Source organism: Anoplopoma fimbria, chromosome 9, assembly GCF_027596085.1.
Source record: "Anoplopoma fimbria isolate UVic2021 breed Golden Eagle Sablefish chromosome 9, Afim_UVic_2022, whole genome shotgun sequence".
Lineage (NCBI taxonomy): Eukaryota > Metazoa > Chordata > Actinopteri > Perciformes > Anoplopomatidae > Anoplopoma > Anoplopoma fimbria.
The window spans coordinates 19,056,620-19,080,281 of NC_072457.1; the positions used below are offsets into that span (position 1 = coordinate 19,056,620).

At 42.4% G+C, this 23,662-nt stretch overlaps 2 protein-coding genes across 3 annotated transcripts in view; one reads left to right on the forward strand and one right to left on the reverse strand.

The window, feature by feature from the left end:
• Positions 1-2,453: 2,453 nt before the first annotated feature.
• LOC129095740 (putative methyltransferase NSUN7) lies at positions 2,454-17,281 on the forward strand. Its single transcript, XM_054604298.1, has 13 exons — positions 2,454-2,496; positions 3,719-3,838; positions 4,386-4,568; positions 5,918-5,976; positions 7,492-7,628; positions 7,976-8,128; positions 9,341-9,524; positions 10,038-10,251; positions 10,379-10,522; positions 10,643-10,744; positions 10,829-10,946; positions 13,638-13,758; positions 16,361-17,281. Exons 1-13 carry the CDS (start codon positions 2,454-2,456, stop codon positions 17,279-17,281), a joined length of 2,499 nt encoding a protein of 832 aa, XP_054460273.1.
• Positions 17,282-18,400: 1,119 nt separating this feature from the next.
• Positions 18,401-23,662, reverse strand: part of apbb2b (amyloid beta (A4) precursor protein-binding, family B, member 2b) — a 44,310-nt gene continuing 39,048 nt past the window's right edge. For both annotated transcript variants that reach the window (XM_054604198.1, XM_054604197.1), the window contains exons 17-18: positions 22,976-23,155; positions 18,401-21,926 (exon numbers count right to left, since the gene is read on the reverse strand). In XM_054604198.1, coding sequence (XP_054460173.1) covers positions 21,756-21,926; positions 22,976-23,155 — 351 coding nt within the window. In that variant the 3' untranslated portion in view covers positions 18,401-21,755. The remainder of the gene's footprint in view (positions 21,927-22,975; positions 23,156-23,662) is intronic.

The window sequence follows — 23,662 nt, forward strand, 5'->3', positions numbered from 1 at the left end:
TTTTCAGTAGATCAACTCAAGGTCACTCAAGTAGACAACACATATTCACACACATTAAAGAGTGTGAATGCAGAATATGGTCGAACAGAATTGGTGTGAGAGGTCGGACGGTGTGAGTGTGTGAAGGCAAATTGATTAAAGAGAGAGAAGGAACTCCTTCCAGTGCTGTACAGCTTCCCGTAAAGACTAAGACCTTTATTGAGTAAAATTCCAGGTCGGCTTATGGCCGCACGACCCGCCATCTCCAACCGGGCCGATTATTGAATACGCCGTGAAACACACACACACACACACACACACACACACACACACACACACACACACACACACACACACACACACACACACACACACACACACACACACAAACACAACATGTACGGAGCAACCGGAGGCCTGTTGTGAGGCGACATTGATGACGCGTGTTGGATGGGATAATCTCTCCAGCTGTACTCTCCCCCCGCAGAGGAGTGAGGCTCATTTGGCCCCACCAAAAAAAAAAGCTCACTGATGTTTTTCCACACACTGATGAACCCCCCCTCCTGCTTTTTTCTGCAGTTTACCAAGAACACACAACTAGAACCAACTTTGTGTGCTGAGTTTATCCGTCATGGTCCATCCCTACTGATTTGATGACTTGGTTCATCTGCTGAGTTTAGTCTGCACCATGTCCATGCAGCAGAAAGGCTGACACGAAGAGTCAGCTTCGTAGGAGCAGAAAGGGACTTTGAAATGGGTCATATGTCACAGTAATAAGGCTGCATCGTAACTCAGTGACGTGTCTCCCCCTGTTGGTTTGATACAGACATCACATAGCTTTGATTCATGGCATCAGTTTAAAGGAAATTGCCCACTGAGTTTAAATGCTTCTCTTAAAGTCAGGCATGACATTTTTTTTAGCAGCTCTAATAGAAAAAAATTGAAAACAACTCTTTGACTTCATGGTTCTTTAACACTGCATGGCAGACATTTCTTAAACCAATTTTTTGTAAAAAAATAAAATAAAATACAAAGTTGTAATTTTAACATATGAAAAATAACATACTTTGTAGAAAATGACAATGTGTTTTGTTATCAGCTTAGATTTAAGGTTCTTTAGGCTTTTTTCCTAGCGTTATTCAGACAAGGAAAGAGAAACAATATTGAGCAGGGGTTTTCACTCTTGTAATTCAAGACCCACTTCTGATTGTTGAAAAACAAATCCGGGGACCGCTTTCCCAAATATATGAGGAACAAAAACCACCAAAAAAGGTGTAATGATGAATATAAAATACATATTCTGATTACCCACACCCTTCACTGGCTGCCGTTATGAATCCAGATTTATGAATTTAGTTTCATATTTCCTCACCACCTCAACAGCACTTTTAATACCCACATTACTTTAAAACCAATCCATTTAGTGCCACTGCATCTGAGGGGACATTCTAACAGGGGTAAGAAAAACAAACATGTTTGTGTCTACCTGATGATGTGTTGTGATTGGTGTGTCATTGTGTGAGCAAGAGGTCATATATAATAGATTATTTGGCCCTTTCTTTGTCATTTTGATCAAACAGGATGCACAAACAAATATTAGAATATATTTTTGACTCAGTATGAAAAAAGCTTTCCAAACAGCTCCAAGAGACTGTGGTAAGTTTTCATTTTCATTTTTCTAACCAATTGACCCTCCAGATCCTTGTGCTCTACATAGCAGTACTACTACTGTACGTTTTGAAATGGTACACAAAAAAATAAGGAAAGGAAAAAGTTCCAACCGCCAACATTGTTGTGGCGTGCCAGATGACATTACCTTTGTTACCTTTGCAAGAGTGAAAGGTTAACCACTCACAGCGAGTTCTCTCATGCAATTCTTGGCTAATAGAAGTACTCTGCGTGGGCGGGGTGGGAGGGAACCAAAGCTGCATTTTCAACTTCAATTCTACTTCAAGAGGCTTTATCTGCACTCTGATCCCTTCAGTGAATGAATAAATTATAATCACCGGTCGGACACCACGGCTTGAGGCATGAAGCTCTGCGGTCCCCACTAGGGGACAGCCTCCGTCTCATCTGCCTGTCCCTCGTGAGGAGACAGTGCAGGGTATAGAATAAAGTTAAACAATAACTCCAACTGGTTGGATATTGAAGTGTCTACTTTATACAGCTAAGAAGAGAACTCACAGTGATAACACGTCTGTAACCTTAGTATTAATAGTTGTCCTCAACAGAGTGTATCATGTATTTTACTGTATATCAGTCACAAAGATGAAAGGCTCATTATCATATTGTTGCCATGGCATTTCAAACTCAGGACAGGACGAAACCAGGCATGACGAAGAGGCTGTGAATATGTGAAGTGATCTCATTCATTGGGGCTCTGCGTGATACCAAAACGCAGAGAAGAGAATGAGCAGTTTGTGGTTTGACAGCCAGTCTTGAGTATTTGCTCTTGCTGCGATTCTTTTGAGAAAATGAACTGCGTCGCTCCCGTGACGAAGATACTCAACGACAAAGGTAAAGACCCGCCATGCAATTTTAAACAGCCCATCATCGCCCATGCAGATTACTGCTAAGCTGCTGTAGCCCTTTCTTCCAGCCCTGCTCCTCTAAAGTGGACTTAAGAGTTCCTCTCGCAGAGGGGAGGAAACCCGCTTCCACACTCATTAAATCACTGCCGTTTGATATTCATTAATTCATTCCATTTGCACCAGCCTTATTGGACTCGCTGCACATTTCTGGTCAATTCCAATTTTGTGCTTGAACATTGATGAGTGCTGTGAAAGCTGATTACACTCTTGCCTGTGTACTCTCCATCAATCCACTTTAATTAGAAGCTAGTGGTCCCTGCAACTTCTGGATGTTAATCCTCATGCACCAATTCTTATGTCAAGTCAAGTGACGTCGTGGGTTTGAGGTTAAAACAGCATCCTGCAGACTTGTATACTGTTACTTCTGTTACTTCATATCTGAGTGTTTGTGTTTTGCACACCAATGAGTGAGGCAGGTCAGTGAGAGGTGGACCTTTGTCCAGGGTCGGACAGTGGGACATTATTTATTCATGTTGATGGATCTGGCCCGTCTGCGTAAATGTACCATGAGGAGCCCAATTACCTAGGGCGTCCTTTGCAGCCGCTCAGTCTCACATTCACAGAAAACTGGAAGTTGGATCGCATGTCAGCCACGAGTAACGCTACGCGTCTTATTTACATTTGCTGGGCCCGGATTCAACACTGTAAGCAAGCAGCGTTTGTGTCTGTTTATGGAAAGTGGCAGGAGTTGAAAGAGGCAAATATTAAGAGACAGTTTTACAGTAGAGAAGGGTGTCCAACAAGTGTTTCGGGTTGTTACTGTGATCATGGTGAACAAAGGTGAGGGATTTACATTCTTCAGTTTGTTGTCTGTGTTTGTGTGCGTGTGTCTGTGTGTGTGTGTGTGTGTGTGTGTGTGTGTGTGTGTGTGTGTGTGTGTGTGTGTGTGTGTGTGTGTGTGTGTGTGTTTTTGTGTGTGTGTGTGTGTGTGTGTGTGTGTTTTGTGTGTGTGTGTGTGTTGTGTTGTGTGTTTTTTGTGTGTGTGTGTGTGTTTGTGTGTGTGTGTGTGTGTGTGTGTGTGTTTGTGTGTGTGTGTGTGTGTGTGTGTGTGTGTGTGTGTGTGTGTGTGTGTGTGTGTGTGTGTGTGTGTGTGTGTGTGTGTGTGTGTGTGTATGTGTAACATGAGCTGTCCCCCCCCTCTCACACAGTGGGCTCCAGCGAGGATGTGAACACAAGCTATGAGATCTTCATTCCACATCAAAACCACAAGGAGTCACTACCACTTCTACTTCCTCTTCCTGGAATTCATTCGTTGTTACCGTCACCAGGTGAGACTCAATTCTGAATTCCTAACGCTGAGGATTTTGAATCATATTCAAAAGTTTTCAATCTATATTTTCTAGGGACATTCAGACATTTATCAAGTAAGAGCAGTGTAGTCGCACACGGATCAAATGTGTGTGATGGTGAAAGCAGCAGTTCAACACAAAGGGGCGAGGGCTTTTATCTCAAAAGGAAAGACGAGGCTCTCAAATACACCTTACGTGGCCTCAGTTTGCAGTAACCTATAGCTGAGCTGAACGCGCCTGTAAAAGAAAAAACAGAGCGGCAGCCCCAAATTTGAAACTTTATCCTAATGATAGAATCCACGATAAACTGTCTGCTGTGAAAAAGTCCAACTGCCAGCCCAAATGAAAGATATCTAAACCTTTTACTGTTTTGGATGGAGCACCGACAGTGTCAATAAACAGTATCACTTTTAAGGGCATGTGACGTCCACTTCCTCATCTGCTGTGTCTTCCCACCTCCCATGACAACAATCTGCTTTAGCGTCTCTGGGAACCTCATGTCCACTTTATTCTCCCTCTCTCTCAGCCTCTCCTCCGTCAGATCGGGTCTACCTGCAAGCAGCAGCCATCTTCTGCAAGCTGCGCACAGAGAAGCCTGCGGCGCATCAACTCCTGCATTATGGGAAGAGGACAGACGCGCCGCTACCAGAGGGCGGAGCCAAAACAGCGCAGAGATGGGCCTACCAACTCGCCTACAACACACTCAAATGTATTAATCACCTAAATCGCTAGCTTTGAGATTTATGTAGAAGCAAGCCTACGGCCCGGAGAGGACGGACTGATGGCTAAACATAAAGTCGGGGGAGAAATTAATTTGATCTATTCTCCCGCTTTCCCCCAGCGAAACCTTACCCACCTCCTGTACGGAGGCCTTATCTCTATAATGAATGGCCGTGGAGCTGCAGCATGTGTCAACTCCAATATTCACTTTTGAATAGCAGCTTCAACTGCGGATTGTAGATTAAGCAGTATATAGACGTATATTTCATTCCTTTGTGTGAGTGCAAATTACTTGAGCTGGAGGTACAGCAGATGTCTGTATGGGAGGTGATAAGAGGGTGCATGCCATGGAAACACATACACACACACACACACACACACACACACACACACACACACACACACACACACACACACACAGATGTACATGTACGCACTCATACAGCAAGCACACACAGTGTTTTACTGCACATGTAGGGGTGGCATGTTTCTGCTTATAGTTTTCATTTTATTTGGTCAGGTTTGGAGATATTGCACTCAGCACAATGGACTTAAATGGACTTGTAGGTCTGTGTTGCTGAAAGCAGTTACAAAATGACATTTAAAGCTGCACTGATAAATGTTTTCATATTATCAATGGGTCTAATATACATAATGTGAAAGGGTTCACATGTAGTGTATAACCCAACTTTGCAGCTTCCCTGAGCTTTATGGAGCAATTTGACCTCTTTCCAAAGTCTTTTTTTCACCCTTTACTGTTTTGGTTCACTCTCAACGCTCCAATCAACGTCATTTACCCCCCAAAACCTCCAATGAACACACTGTACACTACTAGCCTGACAACAAGTGGTCCACAAACAGATTAACTGACTAGCTGGTCTTCTCCATCTAAAAAGAGATGGAGAAGACCAAACCAGAGCAAAAAGGAGAGTAAATATTTGTCGACTTCTGTCAGGTGACCAGAAACACCACTCTTAAATTAAAGATAATGTTGCTGCTGAATAGGTAACTGCTTGCAAACATATTGCTTGCAGACATAACAACTTCATGAAATGAAGTCTTCTGCTGCCACCAAGTGCCCAAAAACCGTCAAATAATGATATCTAAAATCTGTATTTACATCTATTTACAGAAACAATGCTCTTGCTGCTTTGATTAATCAACAGTCTTAAGAAATAATCCCCAAGAAAACTGTGGAAGGCCAGGTCTATAAATTATCTGGAGTAACAAAACACCTTTTTTCGTGTTTTTGTCATTTGGATAAACCAAGCTTTGAAGATTTCTCTTCATTAGTCTTAGCGTGTCTTTTGTCAATTAACAATATTGTTTTCCTCCTAGATCAAGATTTACTGGAGGACATCATTGCTGACAGCTGCTTCCACACTTCCCAGCACATTGTGAGTCCCTCCAGATCTGACACTGTTGAGCTCAAACCCTAACCTGACCAACCAGATGGTTCGAAGCCGTCATTGGAAACTGTTTGGAAAAGGGCCGGTACTTGATGAACAATTATGTCATTCTAACTCTTACCAAAGCAAGTCAGAAGAAGAGCGATCACATCTTTTCCATCGTGGAAAGCCTTCAGTGTCGTTCTTTACTCTTTTTTTTCAAGTGAAGAAATATTCTCCAGTTCTGATATGACTAAAGCTAGTGCAGCATCTAGGCTAACCGCTTCAGGAGCCGCCAGCGTCGTTGAGAACAAACAGTTGCCTCTAACTAAAACTAAAAAGCACTTCAGCACTTGTATAACTGTCTGTGAGTTATCTCTGTTCAAATAAAGCAGCCGTGTTCTCTATCTCCGTATGGATGCGCTCCGTCGGTGTAAGGTAAAAAAATGAGTGAGAGCGACGGAGATGCAGTTAAAAGCCATTTGTATTCAGATCTGTACGTAGTCTGGCTGGTTATAGATGGCAAATGATGCACACAGGAGAGAGGGCAGACGCACTCCCCAACTGGGAGACTATAAATGACACTATAAAACACTGCGCAATGACACACACATGGACAAGATACACACCTAGCCTGTGTGTGTGTGTGTGTGTAAAGGATGATTTTATTGAGGGATGGGTGAAACATACAGAACAGGCTGACAGATCATTAGGCTGAAAGTGTGACTATAAAAGCCGCCACGAAGCTCTTTGTTATTCCACGCACCTCTTTGCTGCAATATAGCCTACTGTACATAACCCCCCCACACACACACACACACACACACACACACACACACACACACAAACACACACACACACACACACAAACACAGAAAAGTTGAGGGAAAGAATATATATATATATATACTGTGTTAGTGGCCATTAAAGAAAGAAAGGGAAGTGTGAGAAATTATCTACTTAATAATTTCAGCCGAATACTTTTTAGATATTCAAAATGGATCACATGACTGTATGTAGACTAAAGTAAAATGGATCGCTTGTAGTGACAAACCCACACATTCAGCAAAAAAAAAGTTATAAAAGAAAACAGTGTACACCCTCCACACCAAACAGCAGACTAGCTGGTGAACATAGACGAGGATTTAGCAGTTATAGAGCCAGCTTTGGTCTCCTCCTACTCTCCTCAGGAGTAGGAGGAGACCAAAAACAGAGATAAAAAATATCTGAATATTGGACTCACAGAAACTATACTCCAAATACATCTTCCTCTGTAACAGCTGTTAATTTGTAAATTAGCAACTTGCCGGGTTCATACAAGACGTAGCTGTTCAATTGTTGTTTTTGAATTGTGCACCTATAACTGAGCCGTCATTAACGAAGCTTGTTTCACCTGTGCTTCTCTTGCTATGACGGGTCAAAATGACTGTCGAACAAGGTTCATTGCTATTTTAACTTTATAGTCTAAATGATGATGATGATGTTGATGATGGTGAAGATGAAGAAAGCCCTCATGTTTTGCAGTGTGGGGACTTGTTGCCATTGGCGATGGTGATGCTGTTTGACTTCCAGGACCGACGTTTTCTGTCGCGTGAGCGTTCAACGAAGGACGGGGACGAGCCTCTGCAGGAAGTCAGGGACCTGGAGGGCAGTCTGCAGAGGTGTGTGTGTGTGTGTGTTTGTGTGTGAGTGTGTGTTTGTGTGTGTCTGTGTGAGTGTGTGTGTGTGTGTGTCTGTGTGAGTGTGTGTTGTGTGTGTGTGTGTGTGTGTGTGTGTGTGTGTGTGTGTGTGTGTGTGTGTGTGTGTGTGTGTGTGTGTGTGTGTGTGTGTGTGTGTGTGTGTGTAAGGAGATGGAATGTCTCACATTCAAGAGTTTTTTTTAACTGTAGTTAAATCTAGATATCGCACAAACTGGTGGTGTGAAAATGTCCTCTGAAATATGTATACAATGATGGTGTGTGTTTGTGTGTATGTGTGTGTGTGTGTGTGTGTTTGTGTGTTTATACAGGTGTAAAACTAAGCTGGCAGCGTCTCTTGCTCGCTGCAGAGTGAAACAGAACCTGCAAAGCATCTCCTGTTTTCTGTCTGATCCTGTCAGGACCAAACATCACAGAACAAAATGTCTGCCGCTGTACGCGTGGGTCAATACTCTCAAGACCAAGTACGCACACACGCACACACACACACTCAGAAAGAGACGCCATGCAGTCATTTGTTTATTTTACACTCATTCTGCTCCTAATTTTCTACTAGTTTTAACATAATTCTGCGTTTTAAAATGTATTGAAGACATTTAATCATCTGACTATTATTTTTTTGCAATGAATGGAACTTACCATATTTGGAATGCAGAGGAGTGTAGTAGAGAGGCCGCATACGACTCTGATAGAAGCATCACCCTCTCAATCACAAGAAGCTCGCCCTAAAGCATACCCTGCTTTTTGGTCTATTTGAGTCTAAATGGACCATAATTTACTAAATGAACATCATGCTGTATTGAAGAAGACTTTAAACTAGCAATTGAGACCATAAACTCATATTTACAATGTTTACTGACCATAAACTCATATTTACAATGTTTACTGAGGTAATAAATCAAGTGAGAAGTCGGGGCATTTTCTCATAGACTTCCACACAATCAGACTTCTTTTTGCAACCTGAGGAGTCGCCACCTGCTGGTGGGTAGAGAGAATGCAAGTTCAAGACACTTCCATATTGGCTTTACTCAGCAGAAATGAAGGTCGCCACCTGGTCTAAACCAGTTAGGATTGACAGTATAAAGAACGCCAGTGTGTTAAACTTTAACACATTTGCCGTTTATAAAGTGACAATGTGTGTTTGAAGTGACATGCTCTGTCTGGAGGGGGGATTGCAGGATGAGGTTAATGGTGAATGAAGGCACATCTCAAACAGAAAGGTTCAGCATTCTAACAGCTTAACGGTAAAAATTGTTCCTGAGGTAACACCGTTCCCCAGTCACAATATTTGTCGGAAAAACAGGGGAAACCCACTACGTTGCTGCCTCAAATGAAGCGTTTAATCTAACAGAAAACATTTTCCTCTTCTCCCTCTCTCCCATGTTTGATGCTGTCCTCTCGGTAAGTGTCGATAACTACATGGATCTCATCACACAGTCGCCTCCAGCTTTGGTGACCATAAATGTCAAAGCATTAGCAAAGTCGTGGAATGTCTTGATGGGTGGATCAAGTTTCTTTAAGGAGACCTTTCTCACCAATGCCATGAAGTCGATAATGATGGCATGTGTTTGCGGGGGTAACTGGACCTTTTATATCTATTTGTGGACACAACTTCAACAGCTCAGTCCCAAGTTGTGATTTGGCACTCTTCCTCAAGTAACTCCTCTCCTCCGTAGTGTTGAGGAAGTGTGTAAAGCGCTACGAGGAGTCGGCTTGTGTGAAGTGGAGCCCCCGACTGACCTCAGAGAGGCGACATTCAGCAGAGACCCTCTCTGTCCGGACACACTCGTCTTCTCCCGGCAGCTCCATGCTTTGCTGCAGCACAGCAGCCTCACAAGCACACACACACTCAACACACAGGTAGCTAAGAAGGCATGTATGTAGGTTAGTGGGTAAATATGCTCACTAACAATAAACTTTTGAAGATCATTTTTAGTTGATGGGTACAAGATGACCGGTTGTAAGAGTAAAAATGCTGGTTGATAATATACGTGAGTAAAAATGACCAGGAATGAGGTTTAGAAGAACTGAAAAATAGAAATGAAACATCAAATGTTTTTCTGTATGTCCCATTCATTAAAAGCAGAACGATTGGCTTTAAAAAATGTCCCCCAAAATATGCTACTCACTGGTAGGTAACCAGGAGGGAATGTAATGAATCACTCCAGTGGTTGACTTATTGTTCTTCTTGGACACATGAATAGCCTACAGCCTCACTTTACTGCTGAGAGACAGACTAAAGGTTTGCAGTCGTATTTCCCGTTATGAAGAGATGTTCAAAGTTGCTGGTCTGTGCAACCGAGGAAGCCGGTTTGCTTTCAATCTTGATTAGCAACGCGGCGGTGTATAACGCTGGAAGGTACCATTTTGCAGGACAGGAGTCTTTGCGTGGCGGTGAGCGCGTTACGCCCCCTGCTGTTCGACAAAGGGGACGTCCTGGTGGCGGGGTCCTTCTCGTCAGTGACCGTTGCTCATGTTTCCGTGGCGGCCGCTGCCCGCTTCGGCCGAGTGCTGGTCTGCGGTGCCGATCATACAACCGGGCAATTAGAGGAGTTGCAAGAACTGCTTGCACAAATGGACATCAAAAGTGAGCAATGAAAGCACCGTAGTGAGAGAAAAAATGTGTGATGGACATTTTGTATGAGCCTTTTTGGAATATTTCCACTTCAATTTCCATTCATGACTTTCCTGATGCAAATACATGCCCAACGTAGACGTGCGAGTCCTGTCAGAAGCCTTCTGCGGTCTGGAGGAGTTGGATGCCGCCGTCCAGCGCTTAAAGGTCATCATAGTGCTCCCCCAGTGCTCATCCTCTGCGCTCAATGACCCCGTGCCCACCATCCACAGCGAACACGGAGGTACGTACACATCAACCGGTAGAAAATGAAATATATAGAGAGAAATTGATAGAGGTAGTGTTTTTCCATTAAATTTCCCATATATGCACAAATGCTAAATACATTTGATCCTGTTGTCAGACTGGGATCTACTGCCAGACTTGTGTCACAATTCTGTATCCCTGAGCAAAATACAGAAGATGGCCAGCCAGCAGGCACGACTATTGGCACACGCTCTCTCCTGTAAGTACATATTAATAGGGGTGATCATACCCAGCACACACATATATATGCACTACTAAAACACTGTACTGTCTTGTTTGTCAGTCCCAAAGGTCCAGACAGTGGTCTACTGCACACGCTCAGTGTATCCCGAGGAAAATGAACAACTAGTGAAAAGAGTTTTAGATAAAACGCACAATTACCCCAAACTGCTGCCCTTCAGGTAAACAGACACACACACACACACACACACACACACACACACACACACACACACACACACACACACACACACACACACACACACACTCTCTCTCTCTCTCTACCTCTCTCTTTGCAGGTTATAGTTATCTGTCTATTACATATTTCATTATGCAATCACATTTTTAATTTCTTGTCCACAGACTCAAACCCTAAATGTAATTTGGTCTGTTTTTACTACAGGCCACACATAAAACAAAAAGTGCTTTTAAAAAAAGTAGATCCAGGTGCATTTAAAGGTAACATGAAGCTGAAGGCATTTACACACTGTTTTCCCTTCACTAAACAACAAGCCTGTGACAGAGAGCGACCAGGTGATTGGCAGCTCGAAGTGAAGATCACCTGCTTTAGCATAAAAATCACTTTGAAACTGACTTTGCTCTCACTGTCATTGAGATACAGTCAGATCATTGAATTCATGCTCATCCAACGATGCCATTTCCCTGAGAACAAACAAGAAGTCGACTTGCAAAACCAACCTGCATGTCTTTAATCCTAACAAAACAAACAGTCTACGGCCGTGCTAGTGGCTCTGTGAGGCTGTGAAAAATTCATCTGGAAAGCATTTATTGAATTTGCATCATAAGGAATGAAAACAGCAGCAATAAAACCTTGGTTTCATTGGTCAATCAGGTCTGGCTGGTTGGTCGGCAGCATGCACATGCACCGCCGCTGCCATAAAATGCTAATAAATAAATAAAGGCAATAAATACATTATAAATAAATGCTAACATCAGCATGCTTATATGCTTGCAATGACAATGGTAACATGTTGATTTTAAGCATGGTGTAAAGTTTACACTTAGTTTTAAAAAAAGAAATCGCCATGTTAGCATATTGTTTTACCATGCTACCATTTGTTAATTAGCTATTAACATGCAATGCTCATTTTAGGCATGGTATACAACTTACACTAAGTTTAAAGTTGTAATGTTTATAGTATGCTACCATGCTAATAGTTGCTAATTAGTACCAAACACAAGATCCAGACAAAGCTGATGGGAATGTCATTAGTTTTGCAGGCATTCTGGTCATAAAGCAAATATTGGACAACATCTTGACCTGATGGTGGTGCTGGAGGAGGCCAAGAATCAATATAGCAAATTGCATAGCGATACGTCCAACAGCTCTCAAGATAAGATAAGATAATCCTTTATTAGTCCCGCAGCTTTGCAAGATATAAAGATATTCCCCTAAAAGCCAAAGATGTCAATGTGCTGGTGACTTTCAGAGAAATAATCTGGGGATCATCGAATCTCAGCGGGAATGTATCCTCTTGGGACCATGAATGTCTGTAAAAATTCAAGGAAATCCATCTAATAGTTGTTGAGATATTTCAGTCTGGACCACAGTGGTGGACGGACCAACACACCAACAATGCCGCTTTTAAAGTCGTGATGAAAATAACTGCAGGAGTTTATCAAACTGCTTTTGCCGAAGGCTTTCTTTTTTGTTTGTAAGATAAGATAAGATAATCCTTTATTAGTCCCGCAGCGGGGAAATTTGCAACAAGACCCAAATTAGGAGTAGTTTGAGGGGGAAACTACAGTTTCATACTAAAGCATAAAAATAAAAAATAAATATGAAGAACCCAAATATAGTGAGAAATGAGCTTCATCTTTGAAAGTTACAGACTGCAGGAGAGACTGTAAGACAGTGAGTGAGTGAGTAAATAATGTCTCCACTTGATATACTGTCTGTACAAGTATGTGTGTGTGTGTGTGTGTGTGTGTGAGTGTGAGTGTGTGTGTGTGTGTGTGTGTGTGTGTGTGTGTGAGTGTGAGTGTGAGAGAGTGAGAGTGAGAGTGAGAGGTTACAGTTACCAGGCTTGACGACAGTATAAAGGATCAGCTGCGGTTGCCGTGGGGACAGTGGTTAATCCTAGAGTCGGGGTGAATGGGGTGGAGACGATTTCAGAGTCTGTTTCACGCCTGCTGCTCCACACAACTCATTTCTCACCATCAATCCAAATGTCATTATATGTGGTCACATAAGCTCTTTTATCTGCTTAGCAATGCACAATGAGCAACAAAAAAAAAGGAAAAAAACTTGCACCTGTAAAAACATTCCTTAAAATACTGGACCCCATAAAAGAATAATGCTCTGGGCCTTATTCGTTTTTGTTTCCTATTTGTTTCCATCAAGCTGTTAAAGAATTGAAGTGACTGCAAATTGATGCTCTCTCAACTAACGCGTATGGTTATCATGCTTCCAAAAAGAGCTTTCCACTGAGAATTGTTAAAGTGAATGAAGGTCACATCAGCACATCATCCCCATATTTAGAGAGAATTTGGACCTCTGAGAATTGGGAACCAGCGTTTGGCAACAAATCCAATGTCGAGGAAGCCAGATGTCCAATATGCAGGAACCAGCAGTGACATGCCTGTCCTGAGTATCCATTTACATCTGAAACTGCTTTCCAAGTACTGTTACGAACGGGTCATGCCCACTGCGTCAACTGTTGATTTGTAGCTTTTTCAACATGTACATCAATTACCTGATTTGGTTGTCAAAATAAATGATGGTACCTTTGTATAATTAACTGAAACTGCCTATTCTTGTGTGTAACACTCCCTTTTCTGTAAGGCAATATGTCTCTGAAATAATGTGTCAGTGACGCATTAAAGTTGAAATGCTACATTTTCTCTAACAGGGTGAATGGCCCTATTTTCCCCAACGACTCCCAGTCAATCGACACGACGGACTCCAAGTTCTTCAGGCTGGAGGCATCCCAGTTCACCAACGGCTGCTTCGTCGCCCGGCTGTCCCGACAGGTGAGAGAGAGAGGGGGTGGGGTGTAAAGTGTGTAAGAGGTTGGAGACTGACGGGTGGGTGGGAGAAAAAAAGTGAGGGACATGTAGAAGGCAAGGTTGTGTTTGGAGGATTGAGGGGGGAACAGAACAGAGGTGGTGTGTGTGTATGTGCGTGTGTGTGTGTGTGTGTGTGTGTGCGTGTGCGTGTGTGTGTGTGTGTGTGTGTGTGTGTGTGTGTGTGTGTGTGTGTGTGTGTGTGTGTGTGTTTTGAGTGTGTCACGAGACCTTGCAGTAGTGCTGAGGCTGCACTCTTTTACTGTCCGTCTGCTGGGAGGTCGGTCGGCTCTGCTCGTCTGCACACACACACACACACACACACACACACACACACACGCACTCACATTGACTATCTCTCCCTGTAACACTGCAGCGTTATTCCAATACCCCATAAAAAAAAGAGAGAGACAAGTTAAACATGAAATGTGTCCAGGCCGCTGAAACATTTCAGCGCTTTTCACAGCGAAGATGAATGGCTAATTCTTTCATATCGTTCTTCCAGCCCTTGGGTCTTGTTGCATCACCTCGTTGCTCTGACTATTTGCCCCCCCCACCCCCGTCCTCCCTCCCCTTTTCTTCCTCTCTTTCCAGTCATAAAACGTACATACAGGAGGAAATGAGCTGCTGCTCCTTTTGATCCCCTGCAGCTCGAAAAAATGGTGCAGGGAGGGATCTGAGCCTGTATGTGTGTGTGTTTCTTTTTTTTCCCAATACAAACACACACACACACACACACACACACACACACACACACACACACACACACACACACACACACACACACACACACACACACACACAGGGGGGCAAGGTCTTGCTCACCTGTTCGGAAGTCATTTAAAATCTAATGATCATCACGTCAAAGTAAATCAACATCAGACACCAGAGCTGTGGCCGGTGTTTCACCGCTGCTCAGAGGAATGACTCCACGCCAGACTAACTGTGCTAGAGGTCGATTAGAGGGATCTGATACAGACGACAGGGCAGCATAAAGGCCGAAAGAGGAAAGGAGGGGATGGAGTGGGTGGGGTGGGTGGGGTGTGGGGGGTGCAACAATCTCTCTTTCAGAAATCAAAGGGAGACACAAGAAACAGCAAGAAAAACTCAATTCTGTGAAACACATCGAACAGGACGCCATCATTTTATTACAACTCTCATTTTGAAGCATAATTATTAGTTTTGAGGCTTATAAATGTCTCAGAGCATTTACTGCTGTCAAAGCAAGAAAAATTAAAAAGAGTGCAAAGTCAGATTAAACATTTGAGGCTTAATAAAATATATGGTAAGACGGCAGTCCATTACTTTGGTCCAACATAAAAAAAATGAGGTATTATGATAAACATGATAAATAAGTCAATTTACATTACATTACATTACAGTCATTTAGCAGACGCTTTTATCCAAAGCGACTTACAGGAAGTGTATTCAACATAGGTATTCAAGAGAACTACTAGTCTCCAGAAGTCATAAGTGCATCTCCTTTCTTAAACAAGCATCTAAAAGCATAAACCAGAGCAAAAGTATAGTGCAGAGGCAAATTACTACGAAAACAATAAGTGCTACAAACTAATACGGATAGGATAAGTGCAATAAACGAATACGAATACAATAAGTGCAACGAACTAATACGAATGCAATAAGCAACAATTGTATCTTTATCCACACTAGCGCCATGACTTTTGTTTTCTTCTAGAACCAGTCGGAGGTTAACATTTGCTAATTCTAGTCAAAGGTCTTGATATCTATTGAATGGGTTGCAATGATATTGGGTAAGGACATTCATGCTCCCCTCAGACTTGACTGTAGTCATGTTGGTTCCCATGATGCTCATCAAGCGCGATCCTGGGTCAAAACTTTAATATGTCCCAATACTTTGGTTTACGACCATATACCACTGTAGTTAATTACAGTCCCAAAAGCCTCAGCTGTACTTTCAGTTTAATTCTAATTAGCAATTAAAAGCATGCCGCTAACACGCCAAAGTAAGATGGTGAACACTTCCGCCCTCACGAGGAAACAACTCAGTTAAGTTAAGGCAACAAAATTACTTTCTTAGGTTTAGGAAAAGATCGTGAATCATTATTCATGTTAGGCAACAACTCGACTCGGTAAGGGTTTAGTCCAGTTTGTCGTTTGGGTTAAAATAACGGTGGAGTTATTAATGTAGGCAAGTTACGTGACAAATAAATCAACATTTATTTCATGTTTCACACGGGGAACATCTTTATATTTCCTTGTTTATGATTACGTGGATAACATAGGAAATTATTTCGTGGGATGTCTACACGCGCATTGTTTTTTGTAGGTTTAGCTACGAATGCCGGATAAGACCAGCCTGAACTATCAGGTTGTCTTTTCAAATGATCTCCCACACTCTGCTCTGTCACGATATGAACCCTGCTATCCCTCCTCTCCTTGTCCTCCTCTGCAGGTTAATTTTATGGCTCATTTCTACAGCGTAGTGTTTTGCTGCATAGATGTACTTGGTGCTATGTAGCCCCAGAGACCTGTAGTTTTATGTGTTTTGTCCTCGCATCAAATCTTAAGCTTCCCTCCCCTTTTTCAGGCAGATCCCACCAAAGTAGAGACGGTCCACGATGTTCTGGCAAGGGCAGCAGCAAAGGGCCTCCTGGGTGGAATAATTCCTGAACAATCAAAAACCGTTAAAAAGGGAAAAAGCAGGAAGAATCGCGTTGCGTCGGCCGGCAGCAAACCCTCATCCCCCTCCAGCCAGGAGAGGCAGACAGGAAGCAAGGTTGTGAATGGAGAAGAGCCTGACGCAGCTTTAGAGAATGAAGAAAAGAGAGGTGAATGTGACCAGGAGAGAGAGAATGGAAAGGAAGAAGAGAAGGGTGGAAAGGGAGAAAAGAAGAGAAGAGGGTTGAAAGGAAGTAAGCGAAAGGTCAAAGGGCAAACCAACAGGACTACCGAAGTCTCAAAGCAACACCTTAAAAGCCACAAGAAGAAATCAACAAAGGCAAAAGTCGACCAATCACACCACAAGAGGCGGCTTACAAGAAGTAAACCCAGGAGAATACCTCGTCTTACACTGACGTTAATGTCCTCCGCAAAACCCTCCAACCACTTGTCTCCAATCACGGCCCTCGCACACAAGCTAAGTAACAGTCCAACGATTAAATCACAGCAGACTGACATCAGCGCCCCGTCCCCTGCCCGTCCTGCTCCACCTGCCCCCCATTCAGCCTCCCATCAGGTGCAGAGACGCAACACAGAGCCAGAAAGAGCAGAGAGAACGCTGAAGGATGGAGCTAGACCGGAGAGCTTGTTTAAGGCCAGAGGAAAGGTGGTCAGACCTGAGAAAGAGGATGTGTTGAAGCCCGCAGATTTTGTCCTGCCGCCCATTTCCCCCACCTCCGAGAGCAGCCGGAGCAGCAGTTCTTTCTGTCAGCGTCTGACCCGGACCTCCCTCTCTCAGCCCGCCCAGATATCTGCACCGTCCTCCTTAGTCTCCCTGCCTGGATTATAGAAAAGATCTCATTCACAGATGAGAGTAAATTAAATTAACGGTATGTTCTGACACTACAGTAAGTGCAATCGTAAAGGACTCCCAAGTAAATAATTTAAAACATTAAGAAATATATAATTCAATAAAATCATTGTATTGTAAATTGAATTAGAGAAATAAAAATATGTTAAAAGAAAGTTTTTGTCATATCTTGGTCTCTGGTATGGTTATCAATTCAATACCCACACACACACACACATAAATGTGATAAGTCAATTAATCAATCAGTCAATCAAAAGAAACTTGACAGTTTTAATAGTCATTATAGTTAGTCCATGCTTAAGTAACATGCCATATTTTCACCTTTTCTCAGTTTAATATTGTTCTAAATTGAACCCCATTGACATTTTTAACATTTAGACAGTATGTAAATGTAAGGTGGAGGATGGGCGCTGAAAAGGGGGAAGAGTTACGTATTTTGCCGAAGGGAGGGTAGTCTTAATTCATTCATAATTTTATTTCACACTTTCAAAACTTATTTTATTAAAGGTTGAATAGGAGAATGTTATCTTTAAGTCGTTGCACTTTGCGCTACCGATGGCAAGACGCATTGTTTTAGTTCACTGGTACTGTGATAGTATTTTGAAATGCTGTGGGGAGGATTTTATAATATTTAGTCAAGGGGAGGGTCCAAAGAATATTAATATCTTTAATTTTAGTTCCTCTCCCCACCACAATCATTTTTCTACAGTCCCTTATTCAGACACAATTAGCGAATTAAAGATGTCTTCTTGGTTTTTGGAGAGTTGTGATTGTCATTTGATATTTTTTAAATTAAACCATTGATTCAAAATTGTCGATCAGGAGCGATAAAAATCTGAGTCACAAGATGTTGAAATGATAAGGAAAGGAAATAAGTATAATCATTAGTTATGTTTTTTTATCTTTTCCCTAATTTTCCCACTTTTTTTCCTGAAATAATGCGTACTCTCATCTTCTCATAATGTTATCACATAAAACAATCTGAGAAGGAAACATCACTCGGGGCATAGAGGTGGCAGGAGGCAAACTTCATCAGTTATCTTAAAGTAAACAAAAATAAGCTGCAGCCCTGATACACAGACACAAAAATGCAGAGTGTTCGGTTTTTAAATGCTGTTTATTCTCACAATTGATTACATTGACAAAGTGTACAAATCGGTGAGCAGCAAACGGAAGCCGACACATCCATCAGTGGGAAAGGTGTGCGTTTGTTGTCGTTTATGTGTGTGAGGTTGACAGAGATGCCGGGAGTCCACTATTGTTACCACCACCATCGTCATCCTCCATCTCTTCCTCTTGACTCCTGTTTAACTGTTGAGACCAACAGTGGACTCCCAGCTCTCAGTACACTGTACAAGGTGAAGATATATTCTTTAATCTGACTTTTTTTTTCTGCAAAGCAGAGCTCGTTGCAGCATTGTGAGTAAACCGGGGACTGAGACAATGACACAGAGTCAAGAGACTTTACTTGCCCCAACTAATAAAATCAGTATATACCTTTATAAAATAGAATAAATAAAATAAAAAATATTTCTGTTCAGTACATACAGTCGTTCTTTCAACCGTCCAAGGGCATGCAAGGCTTTTCACGACTTTCATTTTTCTCAAGATCAAAAGAATGCATAGATAATTGCTCAGTTAAATTCAGCATAAAACGGAAATTGACAACTGTGAAAATTTCCAATCACCTCTCCTTGTTTCATTATTTGCTCTCGCATTTTTTCTTATCTACAACAATGTATATATCACTATTTTACACTTTGGCCATTTGGTGAGTTCTCAAAAAGAAGGCATTTCATTACAAGAAAAATAACTACAGACATTTAAGATAGCTTATAACAATGATTAATGCCAAATGTTACATTAAATTTGAAGTTATGTACACGCACGTTTTGTCATCTCATTCACATTTCAACATCCTTGTGACAAAAGAAGGTGATGCGGCTGGATTTTCTCAGAATCTCAATTACACTCCTGGTTCACTACACTACAGGTCATCTGATCAGACAAGGCAACGCACCTGCAGTAACGTGAACGTTAGCCGAGCCCCCTTTAGATTCTGTTGCTACGACTGTCAAGCTTTACTTTATCACATAAAGTTTAAAAATAAAGATGGAGGTTTAATCACTAAATAAAAATATGTATTTTTATATTTCTCACAGAAGTAGACAAAAGCAGCCTTTTATTTTAGCCGCAAACTGTCGATTTAGGCGGCTAAAATGAGACAACCATCGCTAGCAGATTTCATCAATTCGCTAGCTAGCTAACGATAGATCCAGGAGTTGGTTGAAAACACTCACTTGAAGGCTGCATGCACGACATAATGCTAAAAGACTGAGGTTAAAGCTACACGTTGCATTCAAAAATGTTGTTTCTTCAGCAGTTGATCCATTTAGAGGAAATGGAAATAAAGAAACTGTGTTCTTGTGTAGCAGAGTAGAGCTAGCTAGTCCGAGTATTAGTAATTTTAGTGCTTTTTCATTTTAACATAGCCCTGTTTGGCTGCTTAGCTATCATACATGGACAACCAAGACAGAGGTACAGGCTTTTACGAAGCTGGACTAGCCGTGTGTTGGTGCTCCTTGCTGGGGTGTAGACTTCCTCAAATCCAGAGGTGCCAACGTCAACCTAAACTCTTATAAAGGATAAAGAATATGCCTATTTTTTCCCTTTACGTAGCCTGTAAACCCACAAAAGATAGTTGTCTTTAACTAGCTATAGTAAGCTAGTTAGCCTGACATGCTAACAATTGCAGCTTACATTAGAGCAGACAACTTTTTGAACATGTTATTGGTTTTACAAAGGCAATTTAAAAAGAGATTTAACTTCCTACAGCCCTGATACACGGCTTCAACATTTGGAGCAAATTCTAAAGCTCGACAGACTGGCAAGGCCTTGTTCAGTGGAGGGGGTTTAGCTCCTAATCATTTGTACTGGCTTGGTATTAATCTTCTGCCTTACATCCAAAAGAACTGCGCGGGGTAAAAATATGTTTATGGTTTAAGTTGCAATAAACTTCATAGACTTCATGAGTTAATACCATACATCCAAGCTTGTCAGATCCGTGATAATGAGGCGCTAGCAGTGTTGAATTGAGATTGGTGAGAGGAAAAACTACAGAAAACAGACCAAAAGTGATCTAGTGACACTGATGAAAATAGTGGTACAGTAAGGATGTAGACAATGGGAAAAAAAACCGGGGGACAGAACCCTGGACACACAGATGGCAGCCCAGGAGACACGTTGGTTTGAGTCAACACGTCTCTCTGTTCGGCTATTCTCTCGAAAAACAGCTGAATCCAAAGGTCTGTTCTCCTTCTCACCTCCTCCGGTACAAAAACACATTCCACCATCCGTCTTCTACAAATGATTCCTCCAGCCTTTCTCCTGTTTTTATAAGTGGATTTAAAGTCTCTATGGACTGATAGATACTGAGGCGGCATTCAAAGAAATAATCTGTCCACCCCTGTGTCTGCTTCTCCACTATGGCTATCGTCTGTCATTTTTCCAAAGGGTTGACAAAAGAACAAAAAACGACAAGTAATCAGGAAGTGTACGAAGGATGTTTCAGGTGAAAGGACACCGCTCGTTTAGACCCTCCATGCCGACTCTTGCACAGCTGACGAAAAACAGAGAAAAAGGAAAAAAACAACCTGGCTTCGTCTTCTCACCCTCCTGTAAGCAGCAGCAGTGTATTGATATCGTCTAGAATGGTTCACTTTGATATAAAAAGTTCATGCAGGATCAGGTAAGAGTGTGTATAATGATGACCCAATCTTTTTAGTCTGAGGCAGCTTCCTTCTCTCACTCATTACACACTAATTTGAAAATCAGACTTGATGGCTTTCTTTTTCACTTCACGTTACAGTCCACACGGGACAATGAGAAAGAGGGGGCAGAGGCGGGGAAAAGCCACAACAGACTAACAGGACAACCAGGTAATGACATGGGGGTGTGGCCAGGTGTGCAAGGTCATGCTGGCAGCACAGACACAAATACAATTAAAGCATGGAGAGACCAGCAGTTTGGGCAGCTCATCACGCGCGCTGTGCCGGAAGAAGCACTTCCTACTTCCTCTTCAGTTTTTGCTCTCTCGTGTCCTCACTCCTTCTTTGCGCTGAGGGGGATGAGTCACTTCTATGTACACGATCGCCACATCGGGTGTTTCTCTGTGATGGTTCCTTCTTGATGTGGGATTAGAGTCTTTATTCTTCTTGTATTTAGCGGAAACATATATGAAATTTAGCCCCAAGAGCCGATAGACGCTTGAGGCAAAATTCGATTTTAGTTCAGAGAAAGCGAAGGACTTTGGGACAGGTGTTTCCCCAAAAACCCCCCGGTTCACTGCGTTTCCAGGGTTATTGGGTCTGCGGTTGCGACGGGTTTTGGCGGCGATGTGACTGGTTACCATGGCGACTTGGGGTTGTGGCAGAGGGGGAGGCTTAACCACGGGTTACTGCGGCAACTCGGTGACGGGTCTCTTTTGTTTTAGGGTGTCAATGAGAGACAGGACGCCTCTCTTCACACTGGTTGACACCCGACGGGACACCGAGTCACCTGGGGGCGACGAGCCGCAGGCCTTCTGGGAGGGGGGGCGAGCCACCAAACACTTCTGATATCGCAGCTGAAAGAGAGAGAGAAAGAGAAGTATTGGTAATAAGAGAGAGTTACAGCTGCTGAGTTTACAACCGTGGAGGTGTCTGTGGGAGAGACTGGTGCAGGCTGCTAGCTGTGATCAATAGTAATGACTGATGATTCCTGTCACCATGAATCAGTTTTAGTGTGTGTGTGTGTGTGTGTGTGTGCGCGTGTGTGTGTCCATATATCCACAGCTGTGATGTGTGATCAATAGCCCAGCCAGCAGTCGACTAATCTTGTGACTCACCCACAGCAGAGAGGGCCGAGCAAAATGAGTTATATCCACTAATAGGTTGCATTACAGCAGAAACACCACATTCTGGGTTGTGATTGTGGACATTATGATTATAATTATGGATTAAGGATGATAATTATAATCAAATAAATATTGTAAAAGGTATTGTGAGTTTATTACATTAATTCAATGTGCATGTTTCCTCTTTAAAACATATCCTGTAGAGTAGAAAAAACTTACAAGGACATCCTTTTTCAGAGACATCTGAGGAATTCTGACTATATTTTAACTTTAGTAGGCTTAAATGCATGATTTACACCAACAGAGTTTTGAGACATGGTCCCATTACAACCTGAATAGAGCATATGGATCGGACGATGACAAAGCCATCTCTCAAGACTGAAAAACCCAACTCTAACACGAGCAAGAGAGGCTCAAAATGTCCCCGGAAATACAACCTAAGCTGTCCCGAATTTTACATCATTCCAAGTGAACTTTTTACATAAATAAAACATCAAAAGTGATTTATTTTTACAATGATTTTCTGCGTTGTTTAGCAGTAGAAACAAGGTGTTGTTTCTTATTTCCATATAAACTTCTTCACAGAATTTATGTAGCATTCACGGTTATGTAACAATTACAAACACTTCATTGTCCACAATCTAACTCCCGACTCTCTACTACACATTTGTAATTTGACGTTGGCGCGTGCACCTGCACTGAGATTCCTTCATTTCTTCACTGACCTATTCAGAGTTGGCTCAGTGTATTCAGCCCGGTGTTTGTGCTTGGTGACTTACCATACAAGCCGCCTGAACAGCCTCCGACACATTCCCAGCGTTGGGCTCACACCAGAAGACATGACAGTCAAAGCGATGGCCGCCAGCGTCCATGACGAAGGCGAACGTGTGCACGTTCCGCCCGACACCCATGAAAGACAGGAACCGAACGCGACATTCCACCAGCACCTCCTCTTCGTCCTGATCAGAAACATACCGTAAAGTGATTAATGGGAGAGTCATAGATTGGGATTTAACTAGAAAGACATTGTAAAAACACATTATTGAAGGAATTTACAGCAGTTATTCTGCACTCGCAGACATTCATATAGTTCCACATGTTCATACAGGGCAGCCACCCAGTAAAACTGTAGCTTTCTGATAAACAGGTCCACTGGAGTAGAATGGAGTTATGTTACATATTTACAGCTAACTTATTTAAATTTCCAAACATTATACGTCATCTGCATGGTCGAATGCGAAGACTTCACATTTATCCAATTGCTCTGGGTGGCAGCTTGCTACCTTTTAAGTCGGACAATGAAAAGCATAACGCATTTTCCATCATTTTTTTTGTCGTTTTACGCATTAAAATCAACAGTTAAGTGCAAGTAGTGTATACCCTTTAAAACTGTGGTGACTGCTGAAGGAAATAAATGGCCGCTCAAGAATGACCAACACTCACTAAATGCTGATGTGCCTTAAACT